Genomic DNA, 12574 nt, shown 5'->3' with positions numbered 1-12574 from the left:
CTTTTTTTTATATGCCAAGTAGAGCATCAATATGCAAATGGCTCCACAATAGCATTTACATCAAGTTTGGTGGAATTAAACCATATCAGGTACCGCAAAGTTTACATTTGGAAATAACTGAATCATCCATCAATCTACTAGAATGAAAATTACATACCTTCAATTTTATTTAGCGAAAGATCCAACTTTTGTAGGTGAACATATTCACAGAGAATGCTAATGTCAATTAAACCACAACCCTGAGAAAAGAAAAGGAAAAACGCTTTAATGTTGCTTTAACAGGTTAGTCTTCAGCCTTCTCATAACACGTAGAAATAATAGATGACAGAAAGAAATCCAGAATTTCTTTCAAAAGTGTAGTAATTAAATGAAAGAACTAAATCTGAAGCCGACTACTAACAGGATCTCAAAGCAGACTACAGACTCCTTTTAAAAATGCATTTCTCTGAAGCAGAACGTAGCTTGGAAAATTAGTGGTATTAGCAAGAACAAATACAACATGAAAAGGCAAATTAAAGCAGTGTCACATAGACCTTTAGAGCAGTTTTATTATTAAAAAACAGAAACAAAACCAAACCAAAAAAACACATCACGTAATAGCAGTAAGGCCAAAGCCTTTCTCTAGTAGAAGGCAGATGCCTGGAATTTAAATGAAATGCTAAAGAGATCTCCTGAGTAATCAGGAGATCATTAATGACATTATCACCTACACTTAGGGTCCTCCTATTCAAAGCTCCTCCTTCACAGTGATCTCCTCTGTTCAAATATAACTGAGATCCATAGGGCAGACTATTCCCAATTTGGAGATGAGGAATATGAGGGACAGAGAGGGATGGAAATAATCTAAAATCACACAGCAAGTTAGCATCAAAGTAGCTGATCCAAGTCTCCTGAATCCTTCTCCAGGATTCTTTCCACAAAATCTTGCTTCTAGAGAACTTCAAGATGGAGTGGAGGGGAATGTGGTCCCTTGGAACAGACTCTTATTACTGGTTTATGTTGCAGTGTCAGAATCAGAAAAGGCCAGCCAGTGAAGTATCCTGATAAGCAAGTTCTCTAATAGAATGATAAAAATGTTCAATGAAGGTGTAATAAATATGTACTGAAGGGGCGCCTGGGTGGCTTAGTCGGCTGAGCGTCCGACTTCGGCCCAGGTCATGATCTCACGATTCGTGGGTTCAAGCCCCGCATCGGGCTCTGTGCTGACAGCTCAGAGCCTGGAGCCTGCTTTGGATTCTGTGTCTCCCTCTTTCTCTGCCTCTCCCCTACTTGTTCTCTCTCTCTCCCATGCTCTGTCTCTGAAAAATCAATAAAAACATTTTTAAAAATTTTTAAAAAAATATGTACTGAAAACCTACCAGGTACAAGGCATTGTGCACTATGAGAAATACAGTGCAATGGTGGAGTAGACCTATACGGTGCCCCTAAGAAACTCAGGACTTTGGGAGGAAAGCCTATGTACATAAGTAATAAGAAAAATTAAAAAATAACATGTAACTTAAGATATAAGGCGGGGGGGGAATCACTAAACCAGGAAACCCTAAAAAAGTGTATTCGGTGAGACAGGTTATGAAGGCAAAGTAATTCAACATGTAATATCTCAAATGTAAGGAGGTCAGCGGCAAAGTAAGTTAAGTGTCAGTCCATCTTGCTGAAATAAATTTCAAAGGATTGCTTTTTTTTTTTTTTTTTTTTGGTAGATCAATTTAAGTCAGCACTACATACATAAGTAGAATACTGATTGAAATGGACTCGTATGGGGATATATTGGATACTGGAATGATCTACCACCCCGATGCCTAACATAGGGCAATGCACATAGGGTGCTCCCTGTAAGTTATTGCCTAACTGTCTGAGTCATCCACAAAATGTTATAAAGTGAAAAGAGTAAAAGATTACAGCCTTAATAGGCTATCCTTGAAGGATAGGCAATAGAACCGGCACAGAAGAAACGAGCTTAACATTTCTTGGATAGTTTACTAGTTCAAATCCAAGACAGAACAAGATTGCGACCGTATATGCTTTGTTTGCTGTGAATTATACTTAGCCAAATTATGGTACAATAGCAAAATTTCAATGTGCTTTTTTCCACCTATATATCTGCATTTATTGTGTGGATCTCCAAGGAATATTTAATACTTTACAATATAAGGAAGCAAAAAGAGTTAAATTATTTCTCTAGGATTATAAAGAAACAAAAGGAAGAGTCTGTACTTTGCTCTTACAGCTTCTCTTATGATAAAAGTGCCAAGATTATGTGTTAGTATTGATATCTTGAAAATTGATGAATAACAGTATGTCTGGAAAGTGAGTTATAGCTCAAAGCTACTTGTTTCTTGATATGCTTGGGAGTGGGAGCGGAAAGTCAATACCAAAATACTTTGTTCTCTTGGATTTAGATATTAATTTTAGTCCTGGCACTGATCAGAGAGAAAATTCTTAAAGAATTTTTGATTGGTTTCACAGAGTTAAATTCAACTTCTGGAAAGAAAGCATTGATTACTATAATATAGACTACTTAAGATAAAAGCAAGAGTCTAAAGGGAATGGAAACAAAGGAATTCAGGGCCTGATTACTGGATTGCCCAGGGCTCTTTGATGCCTAACATTACAGAAATAACTCTTCTTGTCAGTCTCCATCAAATGCAAGACTCTGAGATCTAGGGCCACCCCAAAAGCTATGAGTATCAGGAAAAATAGATATGGTCCAACCAGTATCAAGACGTAGCCAACCCATGGTGATCTTGTCATACTCACTGATAAAGTTAGATTGAGGTAGACCTGCTCAGTGCCAGAACCTGAGCGCCCCAACTGGTGAAGGGCGTTGGCCACGACCTCCTCTCTCAGGACCCCATCAAATTCCTCCTGCAAAAAAACCCACAGACAAACAAACACCAGAGAGGACAAAGGACTTCCATTAGAAAAGAACAATCCACGTCCTTATAGACAGCACTTACCTTGTATATTACATACTCAGGAGGTGACCCCTCCAAAATTTACCAGCCCTGAAGAAAATTCTGTGTTGAGGACACATACATAGGACATATGATTAAATAAATATCTATCTAATCCGTGCTTTCATTGCCACTGCATTTTCAGGCGATCAGTTGCTTTAGGTATTCACAGTGAATGAACACGATGGCAGTGGAAGCGTCAGCATTAGTGGTGATAGCTACGTTGATTGCTTCTCTGTTCCAGGCGCTAAGAGCTCTCAGTAAGCAACTCATTGTATCCTCTTGACAACCCTGAAGTAGGTACTCTTAGTTCCATTTTACAGATGAAGAAACTAAGGCTTCCAGGGGTTAACTTGCCTGAAACCACATAGCTAGTATATGACAGAAACAGAGGACAAACTTGAATCTGTCTGACTCCAGGGCAATTCCAACCGCTGTACTAGACTGCTTGCCTACACCCAAAAGGATAGTTACATCCAAATTAAGGCAATTACTTTAAAAAAAATTTTTTTTTATGTTTATTTTTGAGAGAGAGAGAACGAGGGAGCGCGAGCGCATGTGAGACACAGAATCCGAAGCAGGTTCCAGGCTCTGCAGAGCCTGACTCAGGGCTCAAACCCAGGAGCTGTGAGATTATGACCTGAGCCAAAGTTGGATGCTTAACCAACTGAGCCACCCAGGCACCCCAAGGCAATTACTCTTCTAAATTTGGTATTCTTGCTGGAAAAAATAGGTTCTTGATTTGCTTTCTATTAGCTAATTTTGCCAGATTCATACAATTTACAAGATTTATTCAAAGGGTAATAATCATTTCCATAAGGAGGTTGGCCCTTGGTCCATAGAAAGCCGTGAACCAGTGGTGACTCCACATGCCCTCTCCCCCGCACCCCCCCCCAAAAGAAAAACAGAAGAGACAACAGATAGATCAGTACTGTGTTTGAACTGACTTCGACTCTACAATGACTAACACTTTAACACTAACACCAGCATGAGGACACAAAATCCAGTAATCCCATCAATCACACCAAGATAACTAACCATGACCAGCATGGGGACCATGATGGCAAAACACCCTTTCCAGCTCTGTACTCATTCAGGAATCAACAATGATGCTCAGGCTGCTGGTACCGAGGTGCAACTACATAGGTGTATGCTACTAAAAAGAGTTTCTCCCCTGCCCCCAGCCCATTTCCACTAGCCCAGAGGAGCAAATATCGCTCATATGGAGATAGGGCACAGGCTTTGGGGCTGGGCAGGCTTGGCTTGAACCCCAGATCTGCCATTTTGAATTTACAACTTTGCCCATATTCTTCATCTATAAATAGGAAATTGTATTACCTTCTCTCAATGTTTTAGGGACAATGAAAAAAAAAAATAGTGCATATAAAGCTCTTAGTGCCTTGCCTAGAACTGTAGAAGTGTTCCCAATAAATGAGTTGTTTCTACTAATTGATGAAGTTAGAAATTCCACATCTTCATGTTTCATTCTTCCTTACCCATCAACCTGTTTACAAATGGAGGAGAGACTCACTTTTCTTTTTTTTAATGTAAATTTTAGATAGTTAACATACCGTGCAATAGTGGTTTCAGGAGAATTCAGTGATTCATCACTTGCATATAACACCCAGTGCTCGTCAAAACAGACACTCACTTTTCTAAATAAAGTTCCAACTTCTTATATAAAGCCTGAGTAGGATTAGAGGTGGGGGTGTTACCTTCCCTCCAAAACTTTCCATCTAAACCTCTTATGTTTACCTGACCCACCCCTCTTTTTCCTGGATGTGAAAAGATCATACACCTCTGACTGATAGGAGGTAAATGTCTGTTTTTCAACATAGCCACTGATACGGAGACTGGCCACACCGTCAGCATGTTCCCAGATTCCCATAGCAAGCCTCCCCATGGCAACCCCCTCACACCTTCTTTGAGGTTCCTGCCATTTATCAGTATCACACCTTTCCCTTCTGATCTTGGGTCATTTTCAGACCTTTACAAGCCCTACCTTTATCTTGGATGGCTTCAGAATGCCTGAGGATGGCCATTCACCCCTACTACTCCCAAGCACATGCATGTTACACATGTTTCTTTCTCAACTCCAGGCACTTTAAATGATCTCTACTCAAATTCCACCACTCACTCCCATGGCCATGCCCCAGACTGGGCGATGCCCAGTTAGTCATCATGCTAAACTGTTCCACCTTAGAAACCTCAGACCCTAGTATCCTACTCTGTGATCCTACAACTGCCTGTCTTTCCACCTTTCCAACACCCACTCCCCCTGTTCTGTGAGGATGTCAAGATCTCCAGTTTGTTCCTCTTTCCCTTTCTCAGAGTCTATCTGTCCCCTCCTCCTCCCTTCTCTACTTGGTATGCCATGGGCAATTTCAGTGTCTCTCTACCCTCAAGTCTCTGACTGCTTGTCCCTTGACTGAAACTACCGCGTACACGCCCAAACCTGAATCAAGTTCACAATCAACTACTGCGCTGAGGCGGGACGGTGTCATGTTCATCATTCATTTGGGATAAAAATCTTTATAGCAGGCCAGGCACATGCCAGCCAGGATGCTGGGCTCAGTGGACAGAATTATGAATAAGACATAGTGCCTATCCTTAAGGGATTTACAATTCAATCTGGGAGCCAGACAAGTACACAAGCAATTTCAATAGTTTGATAAATATTACAAGTGAGCGGGGTGCTTTGACTATAAGCAGGGCATCCATTTTATGTCAGTTCTAGTGGGGATTAGGAGGTTAGCAAAGGCTTGCTGGGGGAGAAAGCAATGAGGTTGAGACCCAAGTAACTGAGTTGTTCTGGCGAAGGGGAAGAAAGGGCAGGAAGGAGGACCAGGAAGGGTACTGCAGGCAAAAGGGGCAACGTGTACAAACTTCCAAAGGCGAAGGTGTGCATGGCCCACTGGGAAACGACGAGCAGCTCAAAACAGCTGAAGCATAAAGTGGGAGGGGGAATACAGTGCGTGGTAGCTGGTGGGCGCTCAAACATGGCTAAGTGAATTCATAAACCTCTCCTGCCTTTGAGCTGAGTGGGCTGGGAGAGGCCTCACAACCATGCATGCTGGTACCCCTGCAGAGTCAACTTTTAGCTTGGCCTGGTGCTGTTCCAGTCCCCTGCTCTGTATCAGCTGCCTTCTACCTCTGACCTTGGCAACCGAGTCTTCATCCACTCCTCCAGCCTTCAGGTGCCTCTACTCCTTAGTCCTTGCTCTCAGCAGGTGCACTTGCTTCCAAGGCAAAGCAGAAGCAGTCAGGCATCAACCCCCTGAGCGTTCTGCACCTGTTCCTGGGCAGTGTTCTGCCCTTCACTGGGGTCTCAGAGGCAGACTGCTTTCTTGTCCACACTCAGGGCCCCCGCCTCCTGTTTCCTCAGGGACCTGGCTCAGGGACCAGCCACTTACCTGGGCCCGGGCCCTGTCACTTCTCCAGCTGTACAAGTCTGTGAGTCTCTTCAATCCTACACACTGCTTTAGCTACAGTTTCCCTAAATAACCAAGCTAGAGCAGAATTGCTTTTTCATCCTTTGGTGCCCCCTTGCTCCTCCCCCCCCCCATCACTCTTCAACTCCCTTCAGGTGGGCTTCTGCCTTCACCACATTACAAAACCACATGAGCCAAGGTCTCCAACTGCCCTCAAATGGGCAAAGCCAATGAGCACTTGTTAGACCCCTTCCCACTTCACCTACTGGCAGCACAACTCATTTCCACGGTCTTGAGACTGTTTCTTGCCTTGGTTTCCCATCACACAGCTCTTCTCTTCTTCTTCTCCTTCTCCTTCTCTTACCATTTCTTTCCAGCTTCCTTCCCTGATTCCTCTTCATCTGCTGGCGAAATACCTATACCCCCTGGGGGTCTTCCCTTGGCCCTCATCTCCTCTTTCTGATTGGCCTCACAGACTCCAGTGCTGAGTATCTCAGGTCTCCTACCCTTAGGCCCCCTCCCCTGATTTCCAGACTCATGTGATTCATAAAACCAACTCATTCATGCACAGCTGCACCTGTCCCCGTTTCCTATTGTGGTCAGTGGCCTTAACACACCCCCAGACCATGCCATAGACCTAACAGTCATCCTAGACTCACAATATTTAATAACTTAAATATTTTAAATGTCTTCATTTTAAGCTCCCTTTCCATCCCCACTCCCACTGCTTTGATCCAGACTCTTGTTTCTCCTCCATAGACATTGCTAGAGCCTTCTCATTGACATCCCTGTCTCCAGTCCTACCATCAGGGCAGTTCTAATCAATCTAATCTAATCTAATCAGGGAGGCTCCACTCTGCTCAGACACCCAAGTCTACAGTCTGTAAAACAGCATAAAACCCTCCACAATCTGACCCCCACCTCAGCTGCTCTCACCTGTAAATCATCAGTAGGAACAGCTGCCATCTCGCTGCCCATACAACCCCATCCACCAAGACAAGGGTCTGCTTCCCTCGAAGTCTCCCATGATCCCTGCCATCCAGCTGTCATCGGTACACAGCTCTGTGGATAACGCTTGAGATGCTGAAGAGCTGTGACTTACATTCTTATCTGACCTTGAGGGGAGGGACCACGAATGTCCTCAATTATGTTCTCATCTTCTGTCTTTACTATTGCTATTATGCATTACCTCTATAATTTTTAGGAACCTACTCTTCATCAGACACTGTATCAAGAGTTTTAACAGACTTTCTTATTCAATTTGCTATTTATAACTGCCCCATGAGTAGGTATCATTTACCCACAGTTACTAGCAGAGTGCTTTCCATGCATCAGACACCTGTCGTGGGCCCAGATGCTTCTGCCCTATATAGTCAAAGTGTGCTTCCTACGTAGCAATCTTTCAGTGAATGTGTGTTCAAAGTCAGCTAAATTAACCAAATCACTTAATGAGCTATACTTAGCAGATAAAAAACATGTGCATTATGACTTGTATCGGTAACAGTAAAAATAATGTATTTTTAAGTATTTACACACATAGGTTCTTGTTTAATTCTCACATCTCCTGTGAGGTAGGTATTATTAGAATTCCCAGATTACAGATGAGACATAGAGGTGAAATAAATTGCTCAAAATCTCAAAACCAACCGAAGGCTGTACATAAATCTTTGATTGCAAAGGCAGTATTCTGAACAGCCTGTCTGGGCTACCTCCTTAAGTTCACCAGGGCTCTGGAGACTAATCACATTATAGGCACTCAAGAACCACTGGGACCATCACAGCATTATAAACCTTAACCAGGCTAGAAGATGGACATAAATCTCTGAACATGAAAGTCTAAATCTTTGCTTTTATAAGCTTTCAGTTTATTCGGCATATTAAAACTTATTCGATACCATAAAATGCTAAAACAGGATGTAAGAACACAAAATAAATATTAATACTTAGAATATGAGTGGAGGAAATAATAAACTTTTCCACACACAGCCTACAAGCCAGGAATAACCAGTTCAAGTCAACCCCCACTATGGTTTGTTAATGGCATACTGAAGACAGATGAACACCGGCACTAATGAACCCCACAGCCCAAGAGCATGCGTTAATTAGAATAATAAAGTAAACCGGTGATCCACCTGCGAATTCCTTTGGGGGAAGCTGGTAGAAACCATGCAAACATCTCAAAGTTGTAAAAACACTGCTACAGTTTTGCAACAGACACGGTGAAGGGTAGCGAAGTACATCACCAAAGGATGAATAAAATAAGAAATAATTTTCTATTGCCCACTTTAAGAAAAACTAATTGTGTAACAAGCCCATATAGGTGGAGGTAGAAGAGGAGAGTCTAAATGGGAGGTAAGGGCAGGAAAATGAGCCAAATGTTGAAAGTGGGCAAAAGGATGTTACAAAAGAAGGGCGCCTAAGTAGGAAAAGAGTGTAGTTCATTAATGGCAGGACTGGAATAACACGGGACCGCGCAAATTACAGAGGCGTGAATAGGAAGAAAGAGGACAAATGGGAAAAGGAGTCTGTGAAAGAGAACAGGAATAACAAAGAAACACATGCTAAGAAAATGGGCAAAGATGAGAAGTGGTGAAGCCAGAACGTCACATAATGTCACAGGGGATACTGGAAACATTCTATTTCTCTGTATTCTATCTACTTTGGAAAAGAATTTGGAGCAGTTTAGACTATGAAGGAAGAGGAAAGGGGAGAGGAAAAACCTAAAAAAAAAAAACTATTAAAATTATGAAAAATACTGATTCTGAGTTTCCTGGCAGCCAAGACAAAGAGGAAAATCCAATCGTTTATTCAAAGCAAGCCAATCAATTTGTGTTTTTCAAGGAAAGCAAACAATGTATTAGAGACCAAGGGAAGGAAGTGAGAAGAGGTAGGAAGGGACCAACTCCCCACTCCTCCCACCCCTGCAAAAAACCCCAAAACCTAGGCCAGGGGGTAAAAAAGAGAGAGGAGGATGATGAGTGTAGGAAAGAAGTAGAATTGGGTAATGTTTAGAAAAGGTATTGTAGAAAAGAGAGAATTTATATTAAGGTGAAGGCAATTAATGTGAACGTCAGGCAACACAGATGGGAATTTAAGAAACATTCCCCACCTGTGAAAATACTACCACAGTGAGCCAGCTGCTCGAACATTCTAAGGGTCTTTCTCTGGTGGGTGGATGGGTGGGTGTGTGGGTGTGCGTGTCTTGCATAATGCATTATATACCCCTGGCAGAAGCAATACATTAAACTTCTAAGTCACTTAATGTTTGAGTTCGCGCTTATCAGATTACATCACGAGAGTAATTTGTTGTTTCCTCGAGGAAGGAGGGTGAAGGGACTGCAAGCTGGAGAGTGTTGGAGCACCTCACAAAAGTCACAGAAAAGGGTGTAGGGGATGCCAAACACGAACTCTGCCTCTTCACCATACTGTCGAAGCACAACTTTTAAAAGCTAAATGTAGAACTCCCATACAAATAGGTGGAAACTTTTCCATGAGGACGCTGTGTAACTTGACTCTTAAGAAACCAAAGGTGCTACTGAGAAATAAAGGAGACGCGGGGAAATATTCCAGGCCAAGGGTGAGGAGGGAAGAAAGGGGCGGGAGCCTAGGCGCGGGACATTGCCGCCTGAGTAGCAGGGTCGGACGCCTGGAGAAGGGAGCGGGGGGGGGGGGGAAAGGCACACCTCCAAATTCAGCATCTCGGACTCTGAGGACTCCTCGGATTCCACTTCGCCCTCGCCCTCGTCCCCGCAGTCCTGTCCGTCCGCGTCCGACTCCACAGAGCGGTGGACGAGCTGCGGGAGCAGGTAGGACGAGGCTCTGTGGAAAGTACCTTTCCGTCTCTGCCCCATGGGGGAAGAAGACCAGCAAGACTGACGCTCTTTTTCTGAGCGCGACAGTATCGACTGGGCTCCACGTGGTGAACTCCCCTGGAGAGAGGAAGGCATCGGCCACTGGGGATCGCTCCCGGCGGTCGCCATCTTGTTTACCGGGTTGCCTAGGAGACTGCCGCCAGGGGAGGAGGAGCCGCAAGGGATTCTGGGCTGTAATCTCCGCTCCTCCGCGCGTCCTCGCTTAAGGTCTGCGCCGTCCCTGGAGCTTGACTTTTTCTTTGGTTTTTGTTTAGTTCGTTCGGTCGCTGGCTTTGTTTCTTTTTGCTTGTCTTCCTCATTTTCACCTTTTTTCTCCGCACCCCTTTGGTCTCCAGTTGTTTTCTCCTGGCCTGGTGGCCCCTCTTAGGGAATTTTCATCCCCCCCTAAGATCACCTGTGAGCCTCCTTCCCGCACCTGCCTCATTCACAAAGGCTCTTTCCGCGGAGTGGTACTTTGAAAGTGTTAGTCTGATGCTCTCTGTTGGAAAGCTAATGAACACTGAAATTTTACTCTATGCGGACCGCGGTGTTAGGAGACGAGGTCGTGCATAAATGAAATACAAGACATGGTTCCTGTCCTTCTTACTTAATTGCGGGTAATAAAGAGAAACTACCAGACGAGGACTGAGGGATGATTTGCAATTAATTTACATTACCCGCCCCTCTTCCCCCAAATGATAAACCATGTCCTTGGGGAGAAACACGGGTTATGGTCTAACAATCCAAAGAAGAAAAAAAAACGATTGTCAAATTGACACTGTATCTGAAAGCCTCTGAAAAGCTATTAGCATCCCATAAATAATTGTATTAGTCAAGTGACCTGCATTGGTAATTATTTTTATCTTGTTGCATAGGTTCCCTGTGCAGTTTCATAAAATACTCTTGCAAGATTACAAAGCATGATTTTATGCTAGTGTGATTTTATGTGACCCAAATCCCATAGCCTTGAGCTCCACAAAGTAGACACTCTATGGAAAAGCAGAATGAAAATTATAGTAACTATTATTGCCATAGCGATGACAATAGAAATCCTTGCAGGCAAGTCGCCCTCATCTTCCTGGCCTTACAGGGCCTTTTCTCCATGCTTCAGTGAAAGCAGTTGCAAATACAAAATGATCCTGTCAATGGCTGTCAGGGGAGAAGGCGAAAAAATCCTTATGGACACCATCCATTGACTATTATCTTTCTCAGTGCTTGAGGGACCGTTAAAACTGACATAAAGCTTTCAGAATTACCTTCCTTCATTATCTTGCTAGTCATAAATGTAAAGGCCACAATGAAAGTATCTCTTTTTGCTTGGCTCATCTCGCTGCTTGCTTATTTCTTTTTCCAGGGGGTAGAGACTCCTCCAAGGGATTTTTTCTTCACTGTCACCCCCGCAGGACCTGGCTCTAGATAACTGACATAGGGAAGAAGGGGGCAGAAAGTATAAAAATGGAAACCCAGTGTAGTTTTGGTTTCTTAAAATAACTTAATCAGCATTTCTAGCAAAGCAAGATTTGCCAGTGTTAATCTATTGAGGACAATGCCTTAAGACAGAGTTAGGACCTGTCAAAGAATAACATAATTCTCATACAAAAAACTGAATGAAACAGGGGAAAGATTTTATTCAGCTCATTAAGTAATGAGAAAACCAGTATGATGGTTACAGGGTATTCAGAATACACAAAGAAAGGCATTCTGAAATAAGTTCACTAAGTTAAAGGGGGGAAAAAACTGGTTAATGCCCTGCAGGATATAAGACTATACCTTTGGAATCAGGTATTTCTAAGTGCTTTCTTTTCACCTTCACATTTACCCTATGTCTATCCCCATTTGACAGATGAGGTAACTGAGGCCCAGAGAAGTTAAGTGACTGGCCCAAATTCAAGTGGTGGTGCTAAGATCCAAACCCAGAATGTTCAATTACCATTAGTGCAGATGGATAATGTGAGTCAAGGTAAAGGGACACAAGAGGTGTCAGAAGCATCAGTTAATGTTCTTAAGGATAAATAAAATAATTCACTCGAATGACCCTTTCATATATAATCATAGCATGTCAGAACTAAAAATAATTTTAAAGCTTATTGAATTTTCCCTTTTACAGAAGAAGGAATTGATGGTCCACCAGAGACAAAAACTTGCCCCAAATCACCTGACTTGTTAGCAGCTGAGCAGGAATTTGCACTTCTCATTGAGTTTGGACTTCTCGTTGCTCAATCTTTGCTCTTGCTACTTCACCAAAATGCTCCCTAAGCTGGAATTGTATGAAAAGAATCCCTACTTTGGGATTCTGGGCATCAAAAAAGAAGGCATGGGGCACCTGGGTGGCTCAGTC

At 43.0% G+C, this 12574-nt stretch overlaps 1 protein-coding gene across 1 annotated transcript in view; it reads right to left on the bottom strand.

The window, feature by feature from the left end:
* Nucleotides 1-10808, bottom strand: part of LRGUK (leucine rich repeats and guanylate kinase domain containing) — a 107721-nt gene extending 96913 nt beyond the window's left edge. Inside the window, 3 exon segments of the mRNA XM_043589553.1 lie at nucleotides 158-239; nucleotides 2758-2865; nucleotides 10069-10808. Coding sequence (XP_043445488.1) covers nucleotides 158-239; nucleotides 2758-2865; nucleotides 10069-10365 — 487 coding nt within the window. The 5' untranslated portion in view covers nucleotides 10366-10808.
* Between the last annotated feature and the right edge of the window lie 1766 nt (nucleotides 10809-12574).

This window comes from Prionailurus bengalensis, chromosome A2 (assembly GCF_016509475.1).
Source record: "Prionailurus bengalensis isolate Pbe53 chromosome A2, Fcat_Pben_1.1_paternal_pri, whole genome shotgun sequence".
Lineage (NCBI taxonomy): Eukaryota > Metazoa > Chordata > Mammalia > Carnivora > Felidae > Prionailurus > Prionailurus bengalensis.
This window is presented reverse-complemented; position numbering and strand designations above follow the sequence as displayed.